The following is a 27,794-nucleotide window of genomic DNA, read 5'->3' as shown; positions in this document are numbered from 1 at the left end:
TCTATAAAAATGTGTTATCTTACAACCTAGAAAGTTTACTGATAAGTATTTGACCTATTAATAGGTCTTTTTAAAACTAATTTTACTAAGATGCCAATATGTATAGAAGTCTTTTTAATTTTTTATTGATCAGAGAGAGAGAGAATCATCAATTTGTTGTTCCACTCATTCATGATTCATTAGTTGATTTTTGTATGTGCCCTTACTGGGAATTGAACCTGTAACCTTGGTGTATTGGGGCAACACTCTAACCAACTGAGCTACCTGGCCAGGGCTACAAATATGAAAAAATCTTATATTCAATATAAGTGATGAATAATTTTCAGGGCCAAGTGCAAAATAAATATGTGGAACTCTACAAAAGTTACTAAACATTCAAGATGGCGAGAGCAGGGCTTTAAACCAAGTGCAGGATGCGTCTAAACACAACTCCATGTTCATACATCCATGAAGCCAGCTGTGACTTACATATGTAATATTAACATGAGGTTTGCTCTAAATAGTAAATAAAAATAAGAACAAAGTAAGTTCCTGAAGGTTTTGATCTAGTATATTATGGAATATCTATAAAATATAATATCATGCAATTATTATGAAATATCTATAAAATATAATTATAATGCAATTCCTTTATATACAACAGTTAGCTTTTACAAGACGGTATGTTGTGTAATGACTAGTTGTCTTATGTAACTAGTGTAAAGGCTATATATGAGAATGTTGATAGATGAAAATAGAAAGACTGTGAAGAGTCTTATCTTTCTTGGATGAAATAAAATGGTAAAATTTTATTGTTTAGGCAGTGAGAAACTATACACGTTTTAAAGCAGAAGGATTGTACTGATAAGTGGTCCAAGATTTTCTAATAATACTATCTGTAAATGAAGAGAACTCAAGTAGTGAGATATTTTTTCTCTTTATAATATCTGCTCCTTTCTCATTTTTCTTTGCACTGTTCATGGATTCAATTTCCCCTTAAGTCTTACATGATGCCCTTTTCATGTAGGTTACTTAGAAAACATGAATACATTATTTCCAAGGATAGATCCACCTCTAAACTCCCAAAATTGGCATAGAAGTTTTCTGTCCCTGGAAATTTGGAATAAACTTTATCATAGTTTGTAAAATATTACATTTTCTTTTCTTTTCTTTTTCTTTTTCTTCTTTTTTTTTTTTAGTGTGCTCGGTATGATAATGCCTTCATTGCAGACATCCTGATTGACAAAGGGGTCAATGTCAACCACCAGGATGAAGACTTTTGGACACCAATGCACATTGCCTGTGCATGTGATAATCCTGATATTGTCCTGCTCCTTGTATTAGTAAGTAAAGCAATTAAGTTTATAACTATTTGAAGATTTGATGACATATGTAGTACTTCAGTACAGAAAAAATGTCTGTGTATGTCATAATTTATTCACCTGTAATCATAAGATAATTAGAGACTAAGGCTGTGGGTTATATAATTTATAAAACAAATTGTGTAGATATGCCAGGCTCTACTTCTTTTGCTCTTTCTTGGCTATTATATACCTTAATATTTCACAAGTCAGTCCTAACTAAAAGAGTTTGGTAATTGTTGTGTTTTTTCAATTCATTCTCCTAATTTTTAATCAACTAAGTATACAATAATAAGAACATATGGCTTGTATTGAATGCTGTTCTTTTTGTTTTTATCTAGTAAGGAAGTGTCTACATTTATTTGTATGAAAATGAACATTTTAAGTGTAAAAATCATTGGAGTCATTTGTTGCTTTCAATTATAGCTTATACCCTGATAACAATCCTCATAAAACATCAATACTTTTGTTGAAAAACAATGTCAGCACTTTATAGACACTCAGTGTACACTTGTCAAATACAGAAATAAACAAATGAATGATAGAATGGCAGGTCAATTTTTTTAAGTCAGCCTGAATTTAATATTTCCATTATTAACTCATATCAAATAAACTGTCTCATAGTCACATTCATCTTTGTACATATTCTAGAATTCCTCATTCTACTCACTTTGAACTTATATTTAGAAGTGCTTGCTTCAGCCCACAACTGGTCTCAGTGTCTGATCATGTTGCTCTTCTTTACCAGAAAGAAACTGGTTTTATTTCATGGATAAACAAGGATTTAAATCTATAATTGTCCAACTATTCACATTTTTATGGTTCTGCAGTACCATTTCTCACATTTTGAAATAATCCAACCAAATATGCAAAATTATATATTTGCTAGCTACTGTTTTTCAATGAACTTCATATGCTGATCACTATCTTCATTTATTTAACTAATATTTATTGATTACCAACTATTTTTAACATAATAATTTCTTCTCTTATGGAAGTTACAGTTTATCCATGAAATATACAGGAAATATAGATTGACTGCTACGTTCTAGGTGCCACACAGTGAATAAAAAAGACATTGTATATTATAGAGTGATGGCAAAAACAAACAAAAGCAAGCACTGTAAGTGTATCACCAAGAAATTAGATTAGTGGGTTAAGTAAGTCTGAGTAGCCTCATTATCACTATGTTATAGCCAGCTCACCACACATCCACAGCAGTAATTTACTTTCAAATAAATTTTGATGAAATACATTGTCATAAAAATTATAATTAACATAAAAATATGTTCTTGTATAGTTAATATAGAAATATGTTCTTGCTAACAACTTCAAAATTGAGATTTATTTTACTTAAATGATATTGTGCACTTAGTTGTTCACACTCAATATTCTTTTCATTTTCCAAAGCTCATTGATGAGTAATAGACTGTGCACTTTGACTTACTCAACAAATATTTGAACGCCTTCTATTCTGTACTAAGGGGGTGAGCAGGGAACAAAGGAAGCAGAAATCCCTGCCTCTTGCAGCTTACATTCTACTGGGGAGAAACAGGAAGAAAAAACATGAGTGAATGAAATATATAGTATGTCAACTAAGGAAAATTGTTGGAAGACACAGGAAGATTGAAGTAGAGAGTATTAAAGATTAGCCTGAGGGAGAAAGTGACATCTGAGCCACGAGCCTTGTGGAAAGGTGGATGCAACTGTACTGGGAAGAGGGTACGGCACTAGCAAAGCTGTGTTGCAGCATCTTGTGCTTGAGGAACAGCAGAAGACCAGTGCATGCAAGTGAGGTAGATAAGGTCAGGTCACATCATGAAGTCAGAGAGGCACGGGAGCTACTTGAACCTGTTGAAGGGATGTTAAATCTACTTATATTGCAAGTAATTAAGGGAACAACTGGGGGAGTTTTAATGGAGAAGTGACAGGATCTGACCTACATTTAAAAAGATAATTCTGGCAGCTCTGTTGAATACAGCTGGAGGGAAGGGAAAGAGAAGTATATAAAACACATATAGGAAGCTATTGACACTATCTAGACTAGATGGGGGACATGGTGAGAAGTGGCTGATGACTGGACATTTTGAAGATTAAGTTTTCACAGTTTGCTGTGAGTTTGGTTTAGGGCTTAAGAGATATAACAGAGTCAAGGATGATTTCTATCTTTTGTGGCCTGAGAACTGGAGGGTTGAAATTTGGGCTTGCTGAAATGCAGAAGAATGTTAGAATGAAGGTCATGGGGTTGGGTCTAAAAATGAATGACAAATATACTTTAATCACATTTTTCAAGTTCTTCAGGAAATCATTGTCTATAAAAATGTCATTAAACTGCAAGATAATGAGTTATTGTGAGTTTTTGTTAAGTAAAGATGTGTGTGTGTGTTGCCATCACACATATATGAATTACATATATAGCATATATACACACACGCACACAAGCTGAAAAGTCAGATAGTAGAAACAGAGACAAGATTTGACCTCATAGAAACCAGCTTCAGAACTGGAACCTCCAAACACTCTGATCTGCTGCCAGATTGCTTGTAGAATTCATAGAGAGCTGAAAGTCCACAAAGTGAACCAATAAGATCATGATTTTATTTCAGTATCATACATTTCCTTTAACACAGCTTTCTAACTGAATTATTTAGAATTAGGGATGAAAATTAAGAAATATTATACAGAGCTGACTGTCATTATTTTTGGTAGTTATACAGGGTGGGTCAAAAGTAGGTTTCTAGTAGTTCATATAAAAATAATACAATAATTAAATAATTGTACAAGAATAAACTTTGTGTTTTATGTACTCACAAATGTAAACTTACTTTTGCACCATGTTGAATGGTATAAAGTCACCAGAAACACTGAACTAGTGAATCCTGAATTGTTGTTCCTAGGGAAAATAAAGTATTGGGTTCCTACAAGCTTCTGGTCACAACATATTCTTCAACAGATCTGTATCAACCTGGTCTTATGTATGTTTCTGTTTAAAGACACCTTATTTAATATGTTGTTGATTCATAAACATTAAATTCATGGCCAATAACACTATAACTCATGCTTGAACACAGTTTATTCAACACACATACTTTCTATTAATATTCTTCACAACCATTTTACACTTAGGTTATTAGGAAGCACCTTAGCATAATGCTTAGGAACCATTTTAATCTGTGAAATCACTGAAAAAAAGCTCCAAGATGAGGGGAAAATGTGGGACTAACTTGACGCAGTAAGGACCTCTGTTTACACTGTGAGAGCAGAGATGAGAAGTCAGTGTTGTGGTGTTTGGGCTGAGCTGCAAACCTGCACACTGGGTGACGAAAATTTTTCACCACTCTGTGCAGATGCAAGAGTGACCATGAAAATACCATGAGTAATGGTTTTGGTGTTACAAATAAATTTTAGCAAATAGGCATATTCCCAAATGTAGAATCTGCGAATAATGAGGATCAACTTTATATATTACTAAGCAACAAAAATTGATACTTCTTAGAATTTTAAGTATGAATAAAAATCATCTAAATTCAGTATGTTTTAGGAATTGGGGTGAGGCAAAAAAATGATGCATTTCTACAATATGTTTTCAAAATTTAGACAAAAATGTCATTATTTTTATAATTTTCCATCATATAACTGAATAGGGTGTTGCAGTTTCCTAGAAATTTTACAAATGTAGAACATTTCCATGATGTAAGCATTATACTTATATTTATAGAAAGCAGTCTAATACCAGAGAGTTTTGTAGTAAAGTAAATTTCAAATCAACGTGTTTTGGCTCTCAATAAAATAATATTTTAATACATTATAGTTTTATATTTAATATGTAATTATATGATATATATTATAATTATACAGTGTTCATTAACTCAGAATTTTCTTTTACTTAAACAATCAATAAAACCAAAATTTTATTGATAATTTGAGCATTTCACACATATACATTTTAATTATATTTTATTGATTATGCTATTACAGTTTTCTCAATTTTTTCCCTTTTACTCCCCTCCACCCAGCACCCCCTCTCCCTCAGGCAATCCCCACAACATTGTTTATGTCCATGGGTCATGCAAATAATTTCTTTCATTACTCCATTTCCTATACTGTACTTAACATCTCATGGCTATTCTGTAACTAACTATTTGTACTTCTTAATCCCCTCACCTCTTGACCCATTCCCTCACAGTCCCTCGCATCTGGCAACCATCTAAATGCTCTCCATATCCATGATTCTGCTTTTGTTTTCCTTGTTTGCTTAGTTTGTTTTTTAGATTCAATTGTTGATAGAAATGTATTTATTGCCATTTTATTGTTCACAGTTTTGATCTTCCTTTTGTTAAATAAGTCCTTTAATATTTCACATATAATAATAGTGTGGTGATGATGAACTTCTTTACTTTTTTCTTATCTGAGATGCTCTATATCAGCCCTTCAATTCTAAGTGATATCTTTGCTGGGTAGAGCAATCTTGACTGTAGGTCCCTGCTTTTCATGACTTTGAATATTTCTTGCCAATCCCTTCCAGCCTGCAGAGTTTCTTTTGAGAAATCAGTTGACAGTCTTATGGAGACACCCTGTAGGTTAACTGCTTTTCTGTTGCTAACTTTAAGATTCTCTCTTTATATTTAACATTTGATATTTTATTTATGAAGTGTCTTGGAGTGGACCTCTTTGCATCCATCTTATTTGAGACTCTCTGTGCTTCCTGGACTTTTATGTCAATTCCTGCACCAAGTTAGGGACATTGTCTTTCATTATTTTTTCAAATCGATTTTCAATTTCTTGCTCTTTCTCTCTTCCTTCTGGGACCCTATGATGCAAATGTGGAATGCTTGAAGTTGTCCCAGCAGCTGCTTACACTATCCTTGGGGAGGGGGGGTTGTTTGTTTGTTTAATTCTTTTTTCTTTTTGTTGTTCTGATTGGTTGTTTTGGGGTTTCCTTATGTTCCAAATAAGTTATTTGATTCTCAGCTTCATCCACCCTACTGTTCTTTTCCTGTAAAATGTCCTTTGTTTTTTTAAATATTTTATTTATTTATTTTTTAGACATAAGGGAAGGGAAGGAGAAGGTGAGAGAGACAAACATCAATGTTTGGTTGTATCTCACATGTTTCTCACTAGGGGACCTGGCCCACAACCCAGGCATGTGCCCCAATTGGGAATTGAACCAGTGACCTTGGTTTGGAGGTCACGGCTCAATCCGCTGAGCCACACCAACTGTGGCAAATGTCCTTTGTTTCAATTAGTATATCCCTTGTTTCTGACTGGATTTTTTAATACTGTTGAGGTCCACAGTAAGTACCTTGAGCATCATTATAACTTGTGTTTTGAACTCTGCATCTGATAGATTGCTTATCTACATTTTGTTTAGTTCTTTCTCTGGAGTTTTGATCTGTTCTTTCATTTGGGCTATGTTTCTTTGTTTCTTCATTTTGGCAGCCTTCTTGTGTTTGTTTCTGTACAGTCTCTATGACTTCGTGTCTTGGAAGTGTGGCCTAATGTAGTAGGTGTCTTGTAGGGTCCAAGGGCATAGCCTTCACTATCATGCAAGCTAGGTACTTGAGGTGTGCTCTATGTGAGGTGTGCCCTTCCTTCTCTTGTAGTTGAGTCTTGATTGCTGTTGGCAGTTCAACGGGAGGCATTTTCCCAGGACAGTCAGCTGCAATGACTGGCTGTGATCACTGCCCATCAACCTGCACACTCCGTGGAGGATCAGCTGGGCAAGGGCGGGGCGGCGGTGCTCCAACATAGTCTATAGCTGTCCATTGGGTGTGCAGGCCCTGGGGTTTCCTGAGTGGTGCAGGCCAAGGTCAGCCCCCACCTGTGTTCTGCTTGGGGCCACCTTGCATGAGCTTTATCTGAGATGGCTGCTATTTGTGCTGGGCTTGGAGGATCTCAGACAAAACAAAGCTGTGAACCATAGGCTGGCTGCTGCTACTAGTGCCTGGTCTGAGGCCACTAACTAAGAAGTGTGGGGGATAGTCATTCATTGAAGCTAGCTGTGGCTTGTTTGAGAGGAATAGGAAGTTTTGAAGCATGGGCCAAGACCAGCCATTCATACAGAAAAATGTCTGTTAACAGCTTGGGTAGGCCCATAAAAATGGATGGGATTGAGTCTCAGGGAACTCCAGGGTGGAAGAAACAGTATTAGCCAGGTTGATGGAGTCTCAGATATAGCACCAGCCTGCTGCTCTGTGGCTCTGTGGTAGGACGGTTCAGAAAAGGGACAAAGACCTGTGTCCTCCTTTCGGTCAGGGAAAAAGGTGTCTCCCAGCTCATGTCTTGATGCCAGACACTTCAGTTCCTCCCTGTATGCCACTGGTGTTTTTCAAGCTGCTATCCCGGTGCTGGAGCTCCTAGGGAGTCTGTGTGGGTTCTTTTGGAGAAACTGCTTGGTACTCCAGAAGTTTCTTCCACTGACTCAATCCCTGCTGGTTCTTCTGCAGCCAGAAGTTGTGGGGACTTATCTTCCTGGCACTGGAAAACTGGGCTGGGGTCCTGGTATGGGGCTGGTACTCCTTGCTCCTGAGATACCCTCCTGAATTTTTACCCACCACACATGGATATGGGATGAGGCTATTCTGTGTCTCTTACCATTCAGACAAGAATAAATCATTAAGACTGGAAAGTGATTAACTCAAAGCATGTCAGTTATTATTCTCTTGAGAACCTTGGTATTATATTTAGTTTAATATGTTCACATATATATATTTCTAGCATGTTGTATCAATGCATCTGTGCCTTGCATAAATGCTTTTGAAATATCTTCTCTATCCCACTGCTAGCTTTCTGAGAGAGGAACAATAGATTCTTCCTTGATGTTCTGCATAATGTGATCTCATAGGGATAGGTCTTGGTATGACCTTGCTTAGTTCTCCCTTCTTTTCTGATATGATTTTGAATTTAAAGGTTTTCATATGTCTGCAGCACGCTAGATCTGAATTTTCATATTTAATTTTGCAATGTGCCCACAGTTGCTAAGTAACTCTGTTCTGGTAGCAGTTCTAAAGCTGTGACAAAACTGCAATTTTAACAGTTCATTGCAATTTGAACCACAAGAAACAATTTTTTTCTTTTGGTGTTAATTACCTTGAATGAAAAATAATTTAATTGAATAAAATACTGTATGATGTTTGTATTGAGAAAATGATTACTTATGTTCCTTACTAGTCATCTTAGACTTTTTTTTCTCTTTTTGAAAATTTTGGATAGATATGATTTGATACACATCTTGGAGTCATTTAATAAATTTTACTATTTTATATAATTTCAACAAATGAATAATGACAAGTGAAGGATAAAGTGTCACTTTTGTTTTATTTCATAAAGGGGTGACAGAAAATAGTGAATTGCTGAATTATTACTATCACACATTATGGCGAGACCTTTTAAAATATTTTCACTCTTTGTAATCAGAAGGTTTAGGAGGAAACATTAGCAAATGGGTAGCCATTTACTACGTGATGCTCAGTAATGTCTTTACCACTGTTTTGCATCAGTAACAATGGAATGGTTACCAGAAATTGCAGTGAATAATTTCTCGATCCCTGGCCTTTTTTGTGTTTGAACATCTGATGTTAGTAATTTCAGTGCCTGTTGGGTGAAGTGTGTCATGGACTGTGTCTAATGGGCAATGTAGAACTAGATCATTTTAATGGGGCCTGCAGGCAACTAAAATAGGAAATGATTTTTCAAAAATGGTTTAGTTAGTGTGTAGGTGGCTTAAATTGATAGATAAAAATTAAACCATTTTAAACTTAACTCATTAGTTGCTTAGACTACTCCTAGATTAAATATTACTATAAAAATTATGTTGTTTAGTTTAAATAACCCTTTCCATCACTTTGATTTGTTAAATATTAGGAGATAGGTTACCCTGCTATATTTCAGGTGGCCATCTTCCTCCCTAGAAAATGAACTTTAAATACAAATGGTTCAAAGGAAATTTGATTTTCCAGTAAGAACTATGGCAGAAGAACTGAGCTAAAAGCCTTATTATCAACCTTTTATGTGCATGATCACACACAATGTTTACTCTCTTTCTCAGCACTTGATCTTGACTTCAACTTCACTGAGAAAATCAGTCTTCAGGTTTACTGCCTTCAACTTCCTACTAACAAACTACTGACTTTTTTCTATTAATTCATTCTGTGTTTTATCCTTAAAGAGGCATTCGTTCTCCTTTAAAAGCTAAATCCTCTCACATCCTCTCTTATATTCTACTAATTGCCAGCTCTCTAAGTATTTCTCTTTCATCATTTGTTCATCTCTTATGTTCATAGTAATTTTGGCTGCCTTTTCTTTTAAATTTATATTCTGGTATTAGTTAAAAAATAAAAAAGATTTTTTTCTCTAATTGGCACCCTATTATGTTCTTTCTTATTTTCATTGTCAAGCTTCTCTGAAGAACAGTATACTTTTGTTGACCTCAGTATATCACCTCCAGGTCTCTCTTCCATCCAAGCAATCTCGTTTCTATCCACTCAAGCCCCTGAAAATGGCCCTTGCCAGGGACACTTTTGATATATTAATACATCTTTGTGATGAAGTCAGTGGGCACATTGCATTGTTTGTTCTACGTCATGTATTTCACCTAATCTAGAGGCAAATTGATCAAAGAAGAAAATCGGGCAAATGTCCAGTTTTTACCCAAGGTTACATTTTTTGGGCTATGAGAGAAATAATTTGAAGGAAGCTGCTCTGGCTCCTCAGCCCTGTTGTTGACCACTGAGCATATAAGAAACAGCTGTTTAGTTCTTTTTTTTTTTTTTTAGTTTTACTGAAGTATAATTGACAAAATTGTATATATTCTTAAATGTATAACATGATGACTTAAGTATACTTTGTGAAATGATTACTATAATCAGGTTAAATAACACATTAATATCCTTACATAGTTATCATTATTATTAGGTCTTCTTTGTGCCAGGTGCTCTGCTTGCTCCTGAAAATACATGAGCAACATGAGAAACAAGGTCTCTGGTCTTAAAGATTAATATTCATATGCAGTAGAAAGTAAAAGATTGGAGCATAAACCCCAGTTCATACCATACATCAAACTTTAGCTTTCAGTGAGGGCTGTAAAGAGGTAAGTAAACATTACTCTGGAAGCTTGAAGGAAGGAGTACCTAACCTCACTTAAGAGGCACTGGGCAGGAGTCGAGTAAGTCTGAAGGCACATCTAATTGAGGTGTTGCCTTTGGGAAAACATTATACAAAACCCTGGTAAGTGACTGTGGGTTTCACATGGCAGTGATGAGAATGAAGTAAATACTGATGATATATTTTGAAGGTGAAATTAACAGTAATGTTGATGTTTTTGATGAAGGAGATAAAGAAGGGGAGATAATTTGAAAATGACTCCTAGTTTTCTGTTTTCGGGAAATTGGGAGGGATGGTGCAATTTAACCAGAAAGCAAACACCAGTGGAGAAATCTTTTGTAAGAGGGCCATGCATTTCCTTTGGAACACATTAAGGTAAGGGTCCCAAGAAGACTTCCACCTGGACAGGGAGGCAGCTGGGGCTGGAACTAAGAGAGAGGAAGCCTGTATTTATATGCACGTGGTAACAGAAGCCCTTGAGTAAATCAGATCAACATTTGAGAATGTAAAGTCTGAAAAGAGAAAGGACATTTGAAAAAGAGTGCCAAGTAAGTCATTAAAGGATTGTTAGGGAAACAGGAGGCTGCCATGAAGACTGGAAAAGAGAGGCCATATTTAGAAGGAAAGCTTGTGGCTTGTGTTGCTATGAAAGTCAAGGGAAAAAATTCTTTGAGAATTTCCTTGTGGCAGTGGCAGAGCTATAATTAACAGGAGCAGCTAGTCATTTGAACAAGGGAAAGCAAACTCTAAGAAAGTTGCAAACTGCATCTGTAGCTCAAATGTAAGGGCATATTAAACGTTTTGTAGTTCCTCCTTCTTATGTGCAGGTGTGGGCAAAAGTACGTTTATGAATAAATAATAATAAATAATGCAAGAATAAACTCTGTTTCTCATACTCATAAATGTAAACCTACTTTTGCATACCCCTGTATATAAATATTACAGTGTGGGACATTACAACTCTAATGGAAAATTCTAGGCTGAAGAAAAAAGAGTAAGCATTAGTGGCATAAAACACTAGAGATAAATTGCCCATGCAGGCCATTAGCACAAGGTATTAAGGGACAGAAAATTTCAACTGCCTATATTTTCAGTTTGTTGGTAAGTAAACCTGGAAAAGGCTGTATTTTCTCAGAGCAGATGTGTAGTGTTCAGATTAGCGACATATGTCTTTGTAAGAATCAGAGCAAACAGACTGGTGTTGGAGAATAATGAAATGAATAATAAGGTAAGAGAGCACTGGCCCTTTCATGCAAGGTCTTTAGTCAATAAATATTTACTAAGTAAATGGTATGTGTAACACAAAACCCTATGCTAGGGAGTGAATTAGTAGGAAACGTAGTGACATGAAATTATATTAAATTTACCCTAATCATATGGGACTCTACTAAGCTAGAACCATGATTTCTTTCCTTAGCTTTTTCTTAGAAACGCTCAACAAGCATGCTTACAAAATTGTTTTTTTAAATCTTCCTTCTACCTCACCAGATAGATAATTGTTAACTTGTCTGAAGTTTCCCTGCTCACCTTTGAATTTAAGATTTGAAACTTGCCATGGACCCAAGTGAGTGGCCAGGTGTTTTTTTTGTTTGGTTGGTTTTTTGGTTTTTTGTTTTTTTTTTTTGGCGATTTGAGTTTTCCTTTAATAAACTGAATTAAAAATAAAAGTGCATACCCTTCCCAAAGAAAATCATTTAGCAAGAGCAGTTTAATTCACAATAATATAAACACAGCCCTGTCCTGGGACTGCTGTAAATCGTGCTGCACAGCCTTTAACCCCAAAGGAAAAGCAACCCTCCCTCACCCCTACAGCCTCTTCCAGCACATGCCCCTCCCCTCCCCACAAATAGGCTATAAGCAAACCCCATGCACCCTGCCCCCACCACCAAAGAGGCAGCTTCTCCCTCCAGAGAGTCCTAATAGGGTCCCAGTACAGCTCCCTAGTCTTGTCCCTCTTCAAAGTGGGAGGGGAGCTCCTTGCAAATGCAGACCCCCAGCTGGTCAGGTGTTTTTATCTGGTTTCATAGTTTTGCTCATTGTTTATTTTGAAAAATATTTTTAAATATAAATATCACACATTTATTGTAAAATTGAAAGACACCACAAACATAATGAAAATTTCAAATCACCAATAATTCCATCACATAAAGATAATCACTGGATGTGTTTTGATTTTGATGTATTTCTTTCTTTCTTTTTTTACTGTATTTTTCCCATTACCATTTAGTCCCTTTATACACCACTCTTCCTGCAGTCACCACACTGTAGTCCATGTCCATGAGTCCTTTTTCTGTTTTGCCCAGTACCTCTACCTCTTACACACCCCACCTTAGCTCTCATCCTGCTCTCTATCTATGAGTTTGTCTCAATTTTGCTTGTTAGTTCAGTTTGCTCATTATATTCCACATATAAATGAAATCACACGGTATTTGTCTTTCTTCACTGGCTTATTTCACTTAACATAATGTTCTCCACATCCACCCATACTGTCACAAAGAATAATATTTCTTCTATTTTACTACAAAATAGTATTCCATTGTGTAAATGTCCCATAGTGTTTTATCCACTCATCTTCTGACGGACAGTTGGACTGCTTGCATGTCTTGATGATCAGAAATAATGATGCAATGAACGTAGGGGTGCTTCTATTCTTTCAAATCAGTGGTTTGTGTTTCTTGAGACATATTCCCAGAAATGGGAATGCTGAGTCAAAAGGCAAATCCATTTTTAATTTTTTGAGGTATCTGCATACTGCTTTCCATAGTGGCTGCACCAATCTGCATTCCCACCAACAGTGCAAAAGGGTTCCCCCTTTCTCCACATCCTCACCAGCACTTGTTGTATGTTGATTTACTGATGATAGCCATTCTGACAGGTGTGAGATGGTATCTCATTGTGCTTTTATTTGCATTTCTCTGATGAGTAGTGACATTGAGTATATTTTCATATACCTATTGGCCATCTATATGTCCTCTTTGGAGAGGTGTCTATTCAGGTCCTTTACCCATTTTTAAATTGAGTTGTTCATTTTGGTGTTGAGTTTTGTAAGTACTTTATAAATTTTGAATATTAACCCCTTATCAGATGTATAGGTGAATATGTTCTTCCACTCTGTGGGTCGTCTTTTTATTTTGTTGATGTTTTCCTTTGTAGTGCAAAAACATTTTAATTTGATGTAGTCCCATTTGTTTATATTTTATTTTGTCTCCCTTGCCTGAGGAGATTTATCCAATAAGATATTGCTATGAGCAATGTCCAAGATTTTGCTGCCCATGTTTTCTTCTAGGACTTTTATGGTTTTGGATCTAATATTTAAGTCTTTGATCCATTTTGAATTTATTCTCATGTGTGGTGTAAGTTTCATTTTTCTGCACATATCTGTCCAATTTTCCAAACACCATTTATTGAATAAACACTCTTTAGCCCATTGTATGTGCTTGCTTCATCTATTGAATATTAATTGACTATAAAGGTGTGAGTTTATTTCTGGGCTCTCTATTCTGTTCCACTGGTCTGTCTTGTTTTTATGCCCATACCATAATGTTGTGATTACTATGACCTTAGAGTATAGTTTTATAACAGGTAGTGTAATTCCTCCAACTTTGTTCTTCTTTCTCAGGATCACTATTGCTATGTGGGGCATTTTATGGTTCCATATAAATTTTTGAAATTTTCATTTTAGTTTTGTGAAATATATCATTGGAATCTTAATAGGAATTGCATTGAATTTATAGATTGCTTTGGATAGGATGGACATAATGGAGCTGCCTTTTGACCCAGCAATTCCACTGCTGGGATTATACCCTAAGAATCCTGAAACACCAATTCAAAAGAACCTATGCACCACAATGTTCATAGCAGTGTTATTTATAATAGCCAAGGACTAGAAACAGCCTAAGTGCCCATCAGTAAATGAATGGATCAAAAAACCGGTACATTTACACAATGGAATACTATACAACAGAATGAAAGAAGGAGATTCTAACTTTCACAACAGCATGGATGGAACTGGAGAGTATTATGCTAAGTGAAATAAGTCAGGTGGTGAAAGAGAAATACCATATGATCTCACCTATAAGAGGAACCTAATCAACAAAACAAACAAATGAGTAAAACAGAACCAAAGACATGGAAACAAAGAACAAACTGACAGAGACACAAGCAATGGGGTGGAGAAGCAGGGGGAAAGGGGAAGGGTATAGTCAAGGGAGGGCAATGGGGGAAAAACTGGGACAACTGTAATGGAACAACCATACAATTTTTAAAAAATGTTTGGAAATTGCTGCTCTAGGGCCTCCAGAAGAAATGCTGCCTTACCAACACTTTGATATTAGCCCAGAGAGACCCATTTTGGATTTTTGACTTCAAAAATTATAAGGCAACAAATTAGCATAGTTTTAAGCCATAAATTCTTGGTAATTTGTTACTGCAGCAATAGGAAACATATGCAGTCAGCATGGAGACTCAGGCTTGGTGGGAAGAAAAGAGAAGAAGAGCATTTGGGTTTAGGCTTTACAGTTATAAAAGAGATTAGTCACTTAAATTTAAGTTGGTGTCCCATTTCTGGATCACTCCTCTGTAAGGCACTGAGAACTAGCATGTAATTCTAATGATTATACTTATTCTATAAAATGCTCATATATTGTGTTGCTTATTGTATGTTGAAAGTGTTCAAAAAGTGTAATGTTAAAATCTAAAAAAAAAAAAAGATTTGAGGCAATTTCTGATCTGACAGTACAGTTCCCTGTTCTTTAAATTAAAATTTTGCAAAATGCCAGTCAAACACTTTCTCACCTAAAATAATTCCTTGTATGTTATATTTGAGTTTGGGATAACTTTCACTATTACTTGTAGTGCATAAAACCAAAATTTTCTACAAAAGGTGAGAAAACATTTACAATTCAAAAGCACAAAACATCCACTCATATTATTTTTCTATTTTTCCTAACATGTTAGAGTCCAGAATTTTTATATTTAAATGGAGTATTTTGCAACAAAATACTTGAGGACTATGTAGTTGTTTTATTCATCAGTAGACATTTGCTTTAGTTTTAGCATCCTTTGATACCTCTCATTTGAATCAATTATTACTATAATGAATAGAACTTCTAATTTTATCACCCTCCACATTTATTAGTTGCTATTATATTATAAGGATAAGCTTTTTCTTTTCCCATATATTCAGGTATTCATTTGTTTATTGACATCAGCATGAACTCTCCTGGATTCTTAGCTGCAAATTTGCAAAACAAACAATTCATCTTAACCAGGTGGTGAAAGTTATGGGACCAAGGGATAGCATGTGTCTTCTCGTGTGATAACAATGTGAAGAATATGCTGTTCCCCTCTGTGCTTCTCCTGTCAAAAATCTTACTGTAAGAACACATCAGAGAAGATCTTTAAACAATACAAAGAACTGCTCCAAATTGTAGGAGATTAAAAAAGAAAGGGCAACTACATGCACTGTGTGACCTTGGATTACACCCTGAGTCAGGGGAAAATACCTATCAAGGATATAATTGGAAAAATTAATGATATTTGAATATGGACTGTGATTTAGATAATAGAATTTATTAATATTAAATTTTTCTAATTTTCATTACTTTTGTACAGGAGAATATCCTTGTTCTTATGAAATACATACTAAAATATTTGGGGGTAATGGGAGAGGGTACTTGTGACTCAATTGTAAATGATTCAGGAAAAATAAAAGAAAGAGAAAAAAGGAGGGAGGGAGAGTGAGAGAAAAGTATAACAGGTAAAGTATTAAGAATATTAGTTTTCTAGGGTTGCCGTAATAGAGTACTACAAACTGAATGGCTTAAAACAACAGATTTGTTGTCTCACAGTTCTGGAGGTCAGATGTTCAAAATTAAGGTGTCAGTAGGGCCACACTCTCTCTCTGAAACCTTAACGAGAGGAACCTTCCTCCTCTCTTCCAGCTCCTGGTGGCTCCAGGCTCTTCCTGGTTTGAGGCAGCATCACTCCAATCTGCAGCCCATCATCCCTCTGTATCTGAAAAATTATATAGTGGACGCCTACATCAGTAGAATGAAGACTGAAATGTACAAGGGACTTTTTTTTTTAATCATTTAAGAATATCATATCTCGGGAGAGAAAAAAATATTTTAGAACACAAGACACCAGTCATACTGGTTACTTCAACATGGCATGCTCTTAACTAATTATATCTACAATGATCTTATTCCCAAACAAGGTCATGCTCACAGGTACTGGGGGTTAGGACTTCAACATCTCTTTCTGAGGGGTGCCTTTCAGCCCAAACATATATATAGGAGTTCTTTGTACTACTCCTGCAACTTTGAGTAAACTTGAAATTATATCAATATAAAAAATTACCTAAAAGTATTAGTATATAAAACATGGTATTTATTATAATGTTATTAGGTAGCTCTAGTGAAAATTTTATTATTAATGTGTGTTAGAGAATTATTAGTAAAACAATTGATAAGTATGTTCATTGACACTAAATTGTCACATAAAGTAAAATAATATTTATTTGTTCATATGTCACTTGATAGGAAGTAAATTTGATTCCTGTTTGCGGGAAATGACATATTTGAATTCCATTTTCAATACTCCAGGAACATAGTTTAGGACAAATTGGAAGTTGGGTGGCCTCCCAGTTTGAATAATTAGGGAGGAAATGTGATTAGGGCTCCCAGTAGGAACTGAACAGTCCTCAATTACAGAAAACATTTGAGAAGTTTCTGTTGATTTTGCATATATAACATTGATTACTTTCATTTCCCTAATGAAAACCAATCATTATGTGATTGATTGATTTTCCTGAAGCCAAGCTGAAGAACTTGCCTCAGTGGCTATATTGTACAAAGACAATTTTTTGTTGTTGTTGAACTGTTCTTACTAATGTAGTTTTACTTAATTTGGAACTTCTTCTTTTATTTAGACAAAGTATAATTGCCATTGTCAGTATAAGGAATTTGACATCTGGTGATTAAGTGTAGGAATGTAAAACCAGGAAGATATTACACACATACACACACACACACACACACACACCCTTAGGGCTTAGGGCATCAAATATAAATAAGTTTTCTTGAATCATGAAAAAAGTATCTTGCATCTGCTCTCACTCTCAATATCCTTTTACACCCCCAATTCCTAATTCACATTTTTATAAAAGGATAGCATTCAGTAATTTTAAAATATTACTTAAGATTGAGAAAATGTGTAGAGATTGCTGAAGTTATTGTTCCATAAAATAACTGCAGGCTTGGATAGTGTTTGTTCTATATTTGAAAATCTAGTCTAAAATCCTCAACTTGTCCTGTTTCTCATCCCCAGAAATAACACAACTGCGTACACAATCAAATGCACAAACCAGCACATGAGAAAATTAAAGTTAGTTTACTGTTGGAATCCTCAGAGCCATGTCTCCAAGGAAACAATATAATTAACACGTGCACCAGTTCAGGAACACTTTTCTCTGGCTTTTATATTCATAGCTGAAAAATCATCTAGTGAACACTTACATATGGAATATAATTTGAAATGTTAAAAGAACATATTAAAAAAGATATTTAAGATTATTGTGTCTTGAAGAGAAAAATAGTAATTTAGAACAGGTTTCAAATTTTTACATTAAAATGTATAATGTCAAGAGTAATATTTTTACTGAAATGAATTATTTGTTAGCTCTTACTTTGCAAAATTGGGAAAATTCATTTTATGTTCCTGAGTGGTTCAAAGTGTCTTTAAAAAAAAAATAAGTACTAACACAATGCCTTATATGCCACTAATTCCCAACCCCTTGGGCCATTTCCCTTGCTGTGTGCTAGAAGTGAGACCATCCTGATCATATTAAGAGAAGTCTTCTGACATTTTGAGGAAACGTTCTGCTTTGAAAGTCATTAGTGCCTTATTTCCAGTGGGATCCATTAACAACTATAATTGCACATTAAATTCTAAGTTAGTCAGCCTAAGAATAATAATCAGCCATGAATCTTATCAATGGTATTTTTTAAAAATACATGTACAATTTCAGAATTCTAATTCAGGAAATACAACTTCTCCAGGGATCCTTACAAGGGTGTCCAACCTTTTCGCATCTCTGGGCCACACTGGAAGAAGAGTTGTCTTGGCCCACATATTCAATACACTGTGACAAGTAATCACACACACGCACAAGTCTCATAACATTTTGAGTAAATTTACAATTTTATGTTGGGCTGCATTGATAGCCATCCAGGGCCACATGTGACTTGCAGTCTGTGGGTTGGATACCCCTGCTTTAAGACCTATATTGTTATTGCCCATGGCTCAGCCAGTCTATGGACATCTAGCAATATCAGATGGTCTGGGTGGTGGGGCAGAACACCAGGACCACCACAGGTGGGGCACTGTAGCCCCCAAAGAAAATAAAAATGAAGGGAGGTAGGGGAGAGAGAAATTGAGAGAGAAAGAGAGAGAGAGGAAGTCAGTCTTTTGTAAATGTCATTGTGGGGCTAAAAAATAATTTTTCTTCTACCTTCTAAGTTCTTGGCTAATAATTAAACTAACAGAGACAGGGTAACAGGAGAAAATGCCCAGAGTGTATTATATGAGTGCAGATTCAGGGGCAGGGAATAAGAATAGAGGCCCAAAGAATAATTAGACAGTTGATGTTTACAAGGCCTGTCCAGAAAGTATCCATCCAAATACTATGAAAAATAGAGACATTTATTGAAGAAGATACAAGATACAAGAAACATTGTACACAGGACAATGATGCCTCAGTCCCCTTCAAAGTAGGCACCTTGGGACCTCACACAGTTCTTTCAGTTGCCATCAGCTGCCCATTCATATTTTCCTGAATCTCATCAATGGTCTGAAATATTTTCTCTTTCAAAGGTGATTTTAGTTTGGGGAAAAGCCAGAAGTCATATGGTGCCCAATCTGGGCTGCAGTGGGGCTGAGTCACCTGGGCGATTTGAAGTTCTGCCAAAAAGCTCTGCACGAGAAGTGATGTGTGAGAGGGCGCACCCACAGCTGTGGCCTTCTGAATCATCTGAATAGTTTCCACAGAGGACTGTTCAAGCTTAATGCAAAATTTGATGCAGATTCCTTGCTCTACTCACTCAGTCATTTTGAATGTGATGGCCACACAGTACACATGCTCACTCAACAATGTCTACTGCCCCCACTGACTAGTACGGTAAAGTTGTCATTGTTCATGTATGCACATTCCAGTCCACTGTCCTTGGCTGCCATCAATGTTGCACACACCATTCACATTATATTAACAATGGCTGGAATTTTTCTGGACATGCCTTCTTATATGCCATTCTGAAGCTAAGGAGAAAGTGAGAGTTGTGGTTTGGGACTTCAAAGAGCAGGAAGGCAATTCACAGGGAGATAGAAAGCAAATGTTTGGTAAATAAATGTTATCTGGGCCATCTTTAACAATGGGATCCAGGGAGAACTTTCCGCAAATGGGTTTTGTTAGGTTTCTCTCTGCCTATCACACACTAGTTTATATTAAACTGTAGTTATTTGTGAGGTTGTCTTCCTTTTTGGAGAAGGTCCTCTATCTGAACTTCTTTGGGAGGTTAGGAGGGAATGTGAAAGGTTATTCCTGAGTCTTTTGTTTCTTCATAACCATCTTAAAAACAATATCTCCAAAGGAGTATTTTGGGGTGGCACCCTCTGCTTCCCTTCATTATCCATATGGAAAGACTGAGGCAGGAAACATAAGAATGCATATAGTGACTTTGTAATATTAACTATACACCCTTGAAAATAAAGGTTAGAAAATTGAGTTACAAATTATTATGAAAATTATAATTATTTGCTTCAATTTTTAATAATTAGTGTAATTCAGTGGCTCCTTATTTTCATTTTAATAAATCTTTGTTAGTACTGAATATGTCCCAGGTACTGTAATAAGTGTTGGGAATACAAAGAGGGATAAGATGTGATCTGTGATTAGGAAATTCTGACATATCTATATAAGGAATAATATCTTGTAATTAAGGATCACAGACCAATGAGTGATTAATGGGGTGAAATTCTGATGAACAAGCCCAGCAGAAATATTCAGCACTATGTTTCACTTTCAGACTTGCTTTGAAAGTTTCATTACTCCTAAAGAATAATATGGAATTTCCTCAGAAAACTAAAAATGGAACTGCCTTTTGACCTGGCAATCCCACTACTGGGATTATATGCTAAGAGCCCTGAAACACCAGTCCATAAGAACCTATGCACCCCAATGTTCATAGTAGCACAATTTACAATAGCTAAGTGCTGGAAGCAACCTAAGTGCCCATCACTAAATGAATGGATCAAAAAACTATGGTACATTTACATGATGGAATACTAAGCAGCAGAAAGAAAGAAGGAGCTCCTACCTTTTGCGACAGCATGGATGGAACCGGAGAGCATTAGGCTAAGTGAAATAAGCCAGGCAGTGAAAGACAAATACCATGTGATCTCACTTTTAAGTAGAACCTAATCAACAAAACAAACAAGCAAGCAAAATATAACCAGAAAGATTGAAATTAAGAACAGTCTGATGATAACCAGTGAGGAGGTGGGAGAGGATAGTGGGGGGGGAGGGGGAAAGTGTTTTCAGGAACAACTATAAAGGACACATGGACACAACCAAGGAGGGGTGGAATCAGGGGAGGGAGGGAGGGATGGCTGGGGTGGGGGGGAGTGGTGGGGGGACAATGCAGACAACTGTACTTGAACAACAATAAAATAATTTTTTAAAGAAATATTATCCACAAGTGCACTGAATTAGCTCTCCTATCTATTTTTGTTGTGATTGAAAATATATGACTCTTAATTATATTCACTGTTTTATGCCCAGATGTTTGCATAGATAAGAATCTACCTGAAATGTGTCTGTGTTGGGAAAAATAATAACTCCATTATCTTCTACTTTATAGTATTGAAATTGGTATCAACACCCTATAGGTCTGTGTCTTAATTGATTCTTTAGTAATTGATAATTGGGTAGGTATGCAAAATCTTATTTTCATAGTTGGAGACTAGAGGAAAGGAATTATTAGCTAGATGTTTAGGATCTTAAAATTGCTTGCTTTCCTTAGGTAAATGATAATCTGAAATATATAACTTCCTTTGTTCAAAAAAAAGAGTATCTTTATGTAGTTATGAAAAATGTAATGTGGTAAACTCTAAATCAGGGGTCCCCAAACTCTGGGTCAAAGACTGGTACTGGTCTGGGCCTGCTAGGAGCCAGGCCACACAGCAGGAGGTGAGCGTGAATATAATGTACTTGAATCACCCTGAAACTATCCCCGCCACCCCCCATCCATGGATAAATTGTCTTCTACGAAACCAGTCCCTGGTGCAAAAAAGTTCAGGAACCACTGCTGTAGATGGTGAGGTAAGCAACACTGCTTCTCTGGAGGGAAAATATGAAGATATGGAACATCATACCACTTTGACCTACTTTTTTGTTTTGTTTTTACAATATATTTAGAACAATCCTTGGAAAGCCTAACATATAGGATATTTATACACATATGAGCATATATATATACATATATATATGCATATGTGTGTGTGTATATATATACACACAGATATATATGTAATTTACACACACACAAATGGCAACTCCCACATTTTAATATATTAAGTAATGACAGTGGCATACCTTTTATGTAAAGTTATGAATTTGGATATTATATTAACTATATTTACATTGTAATATAGATACTTATTAGTAAAAAGAGTAGGAGGAAACTTTCATTTGGCCTGAGTGTGATGGCATGTTACTGGTAGGAATATGGGAAATTTTGGACACCGGTAACATGTTCATGTCATGCCCGTGGAGAAGAGATGTAAATCATGACTGATAAATTTTATGGAGCTCATGAAATAATGTAGAACAATGGCAACAATTTACATGATCGGTATTTTTTTTAGAGCAAAAGCACATCTATCACATTTAAGCTGAGATGGGCAAAAGGTGAAGCAGGTGTGCTCTGAGGCATTTGATGGAGGGCCCTTTGAAGCTAAAAGCTGTATAATAGCCAGATTTAATAAACTCCACTTATTAATGCCTACAGATTGCGCTTTTTCTTGGAAAAGTTTCTGGAAAAACAAAACACAACCAGGTATTATTAAAATATCATAGTGTGAGAACAACTCTCAGATGAGTGTCTGTGGAGAGCAAGGAGCTTAAAGATTTTATAGGATGGTTTGAGAAAGATCAGTTAAAGTTCATGAAAGAGTTTTCCATTTGGACTCTTTGAAAGCATGGGGCACTTCTGTTGTGTGAAAAACAAGGCAGGCTCTGTAGGTGTTGCCAGCACATGGTGTGGGGGGTTCAATAGCCATGGATTGGATTTTTGGAGTTTCGTTAGAGGGATGAGGAGGTCTTACAAGAGTCAGTTGACCTAAAACAAAAACAAAAGCAAACTAAGCAAACAACTAGAACAGGAACAGAACCACAGAAATGGAGATCACATGAAGGGTTATCAATAGGGGAGTGGGAGGGGGATAGAGGGGGGAAAGGTACAGAGAATAAGTAGCATAAATGGTAGGCAGAAAATAGACAGGGGGAGGGTAAGAATAGTATAGGAAATGTAGAAGCCAAAGAACTTATAAGTATGACCCATGGACATCAACTATGGGGGGGGGGGGATGTGGGAGGGAGGAGGTGGGCAGGATGGAGTGGAGTGAAGGGGGGGAAATGGGACAACTGTAATAGCATAATCAATAAATATATTTTTAAAAAGTGTCAGTTGAACTTTTTTAGTCTGTGAAAATTTCTCACAAAGTATTTAATTCATTCGTCTTAAATAGTTCCAGTTCTCTGTAGGATTATAGCTAATGTAAACTTTTTGTGTATCTGGTTTCTGACTAAGATAGAAATGAAAAGATTGCTCTGCTTTCTCTGTTAACCATATACATATGTTACATTGGTTATTTTTCACTTACAGGCAGGAGCCAATGTGCTTCTCCAGGATGTTAATGGAAATATCCCATTGGATTATGCTGTAGAAGGGACGGAATCAAGCTCTATCCTATTGACTTATCTGGATGAAAACGGTAGGCTGAGCTTTGAAAAACTGTAAAATGATAGTAGGTGGATAGGTTGGTAGACTTTTAGTTGTATTTGTTTTTCAGGTCTGCTTACATGATTTCCTGTTGATGTAGTTCCCCTAGATTGTATAAAATGAGTTATGTTTCTACACTGCATTTTACTCTCCTACGGCAATGCATTGTTGATTTAGTCAATGCACTTTTGTACACCAGCAAAATTCTAGAGGTCAACAATGAAGGAACATTTTAACAAGCATTGAAAGTCCATAATTAGTGGGGCTGGGCTTGTAATTATGATCTGTCCTCCACTGGGAGAAGGGAGGTGAACCAGCACAATTGAATGTCGAGTTAATGAGAGCAAGGTCATCTGAAGTGTATTCTCTTAGGAGCCACGGTCCACTTAAGAATTGTAACATGCTGGTAAGTGAGGGCTTAAGTCAGGGCAGTTAGCACTGGCACCCCAGCATCCACTCTTGGTGATGCTTGGAACAGAAACGTTGTCAGAAAAAGGCTCCATGATCATGGTATTGGCCTGAAAAGAGGAGGCTGAGGCCCCAGATGTATTCAGTGACAAAGAATAGTTAATTGCACAGACCCAGGGTATAATTTCATGAGTAAGTTCAATGTTGGTAAAATAGGAGGTGTTTGAAATCTTTTTTTTTAGTGATTTCACATAAATTCTGTATTTCTTGAGTCCCTTGATATTTTTGAAAATCTTGGATTGTTGCAGGTTACAATCAGCTAGAGATAAAAATAACAGCACCCCCCATAGATGAGCCTTTCAAATGTACCAATCACCCCATCCACCCTGCACTTTGAACTCTTACATTCATGCAGTGTGTATTGCAGTGCCTGGGGTACTTGGTTTTGTTTTGTTTTGTTTCTGTTTTATTTATTCTATTAGAGTTGTCCCAATTTTTCCCCCTTTGCCCTCCTCTGCCCAACTCACCCCCTGACCCAGTTATTCTTGAGCTCAATATGGTACTAAAATAAAAAAAACATACCCTTTTCTTCCTTTCTGATATTTAGCTATAAATAACAATAATGAAATTTCTATCCCTTCAAATATGAGCTATTGTCAGAGAAAAAGTTTAAAATTTTTCAGAACCTCACCATGCTTGCGACTCTATTCTTCTTGCCTCTAAGAAAAGCCAGACATCTGCCTCTTTGTTCCCTGTGCTCTTTGCCTCCTCCAGATGGCTTGAATCAAAAGGTTTATTCTGAGGATGGCTTAGAATAATAATAATAATTAGTACTCAGCAGCCATGAGTTCTTAAAAAATAGTCTCATTAATTCTGAGAGCAAAGTATTACTATTACTTTCATTAGAACAAACTGAGCCGAGTTGTGCTATTGAAGGTCATTTAGTCATGGTTTGGGTGACAGAAGCGAATTTGGGTGCAGGCTATGTGGTGTAGTGAGTCGTCCCCTTAGTTGATGTACCCACTTTTACCTAAGGGATCACCTGCATTCTTCATATCTTGTCAACTCTGACTTGGACACTGATTACTTCTAAAAGGAATGAGCTGAACATTATGCGTATTCCACTCCTGGGAAGTTTATTATTTGCACACCTGCAAAACTTGACCTATAGTTACATGACTCTGAATTGGCATGAACTTGACTGTTGTTTATTTAGCTGTGCCAGTTCTATTTGATGTTTTCTTGCTCTTCTTACTCTTCTGATTTTCTAATAGCCATTGTGATAAAGGTTTCTCTCCAGAAACTAAAATTAACTGTCTTTATTTACAAAAGAATTAACATTACTTATAAACCTTTCCCACTCATTAAAGGATTTTGTTTGGTAAGAAATTTTAGTGTTTGCAAAAAGCAGTATTATCTATCCTATATAAATAAAAATAAGTGCATTTACCATGAGACATTGCTTTATAAAATGTTAAGGAAAAAATGACAAGAAGGCACTGACTCTGAATAGTTAGAAGAAAGTATGTCATGGTGAGGGCTGTCACAGTCAGTTTGTAAAATACATGTTTGCTGGAACAAATTTAATAAAATATCTCTTAAATTTTTAATTCTGTTTTCCATTTGTCACTGCTGTTGTACTGGCCTCTGCCTTCCCATCCATCTGCCCCTCTCTCACCTCATTTACAGTCTGGTTCCATTTCTGACAGTGTCCCTCCCACAAATCTGTATCAGCTGCCACAAATCCAGTAAAAACTGCCTAATTCAATGTATTCTCCCCTTGTTGGTGCACTTTTAGAATTATCTGCTGTGACAGTGAGGGCCAACGACCTTAGAAATTTCTAATATTACAAGATGAGATTTCTATTGTTATTTAGCACCCAATATTTCAGCACAACCTTCTTACAACTCAGGCAGCCGCAATCCTTGAATTTTCACTCTGCGTCATACAGTTTCAAGTCAGAGTACTTATCATGCTGTCACATCAGGACACATGTGACAGGAGGCAGTTGAGGTCGTGAGCAAGTTGATTACATGGAAAATCACTGGTCACAGGTTCTAATTGTACTGTCACCACCGACATACACTGTACACCTGGGCACAGCAATTAACCTCAGCTCACCGCCTGAGTTATCCAGGCTGGGAAATAAGACAACCAAGGAGGATTGAGCATTTGATGCATATTAGATCTCCAATGCAAGGCAAACTAGCTGGCATTCAAGGAAATCAATTGATTATAAAATGAGCCAGCATGGAGTGAAAGCAGTGTAGGGAGAGCTCAAAGTGGTCCAAGACATATAGGTGCTCACCATGGGCAGGCAGGGGGGGTTATATTCAAGACCCTGAAACCAGAAACACTGAAATAAAGAATAATCTGACAGTAACCACAGAGGAGGTGGGAGAGGGCTATTAGGAGAAAATAGGAGGTGCCATCAAGGAACATGTATCAAGGACACATGGACAAAGCCAAAGGGGATGGGTTCAAGGGTGGGAGGCAGGGATGGGTGGGGCATGGGGGGTGTGGTGGTGTGAAGATGGAGACAATTTTACTTGATCAACAATAAAAAATAATAATAAAGCATAATACACCAAAAAAAAGACCCTGAAAAATAAATTTAAAACAACTTTGCTCAACATATATATCATTGTATACCTCTCTTTCTACTTCATTTCAAATCTATTCTTTTAGGAAAAGCCTCTCACATTTATTTTCCTGAGTTCCTAATCTTCTCTGCTCAGCCCACTGTCCCCACTGATCCACTGGAGAGGTCCCTGCCATCATTGGGATGCCCACCTTGGTTCTCTGTCCAGTGATCACATTTCTGTTCTCCTCTATTACCTCATCTTTCTGTGGCAGCTGATGACTTTGATCACACTCTGTTATAGAAAACTCTCACCTGCAATGATCTTTTCAGAGTTCTCCCCTTCTCTTTTAGCTTCTACTTAGTTTTCTGTGGATGTGCCACTTGTATATCCAAACACCAAAATGTCGGCGGTGCCCAGGGTTTTGCTTTAAATATCTTCTTCTATCACTACAAACTATTTTGGCTTATCTCTCCCTCTTCCATGTCTTGTTACCACCTGCCTGTTTTTAAGAATATTCCTGTACCTTAGATATTTTTAAAGACTTGCAGGCTTATGTGTGCAATTTTAAGTATCTCAACTTAGATGTCAGATAATTTGAAATAACACGTCTAATATGGAACTTATTGTTGTCCTTTCATATACTCTATGTGTGTTCTGTTTTACCATTACAGCCAGGAACCCAGCTATTGGAACATTGCTTTTGTTCTCCTAAATCTCTCACATCTAATTTTCACCAAACGTAAAAGATTCTGCCTTCTTGATATCTCACTAATATGTCCATATCCCTTACCAATTATGCTGTTACTACCTCAGTTAAAACTCTGATCTTTCTATTTTGGAACATTCTCAGAAACCGGCCTTCTCACCTTTATCTCTTCATGTTTATTCTTCAGAGGACTCCCAGATTAATCAGTCCATAAATGACCTTGTGTATTTCTTCTGCTTAATAAGGTTCATTCAAAACGCTGTCTTTTTACCATCCTCATTAGGGTCACCCAGTGTTAAGGAAACAGTGCACCCTGTTTTCCTAGGACAGTCCTACATTAAACCTGTGGTCAGGGTTGGAGGGAAGAGGTTAGGTAAAGTGTTACAACACCCTTTTTGGCTTGAATGTGTTTATTTCTCTTTATTTTTTTATCGAGTTATGTTTTTTCTGTTATTTTTTTTTTAGATTTTATTTATTTGTAGAGAGAAGGGAAGGGAAGGAGAAAGAGAGGGAGAGAAACATCAATGTGTAGTTGACTCTCACACAACCCCACTGGGGACCCGGCCCACAACCCAGGCATGTGCCATGACTGGG

The 27,794-nt window shown here is 36.5% G+C and overlaps 1 protein-coding gene across 1 annotated transcript in view; it reads left to right on the top strand.

Moving 5' to 3' along the window:
• MYO16 (myosin XVI) overlaps positions 1–27,794 on the top strand; it is a 518,514-nt gene that overhangs the window by 118,134 nt on the left and 372,586 nt on the right. Inside the window, exons 4-5 of the mRNA XM_053916793.1 lie at positions 1,179–1,322; positions 23,384–23,492. Of these exons, the coding sequence (XP_053772768.1) occupies positions 1,179–1,322; positions 23,384–23,492 (253 nt within the window). The remainder of the gene's footprint in view (positions 1–1,178; positions 1,323–23,383; positions 23,493–27,794) is intronic.

Source organism: Desmodus rotundus, chromosome 13, assembly GCF_022682495.2.
Source record: "Desmodus rotundus isolate HL8 chromosome 13, HLdesRot8A.1, whole genome shotgun sequence".
Taxonomy (NCBI): Eukaryota; Metazoa; Chordata; class Mammalia; order Chiroptera; family Phyllostomidae; genus Desmodus; species Desmodus rotundus.
This window is presented reverse-complemented; position numbering and strand designations above follow the sequence as displayed.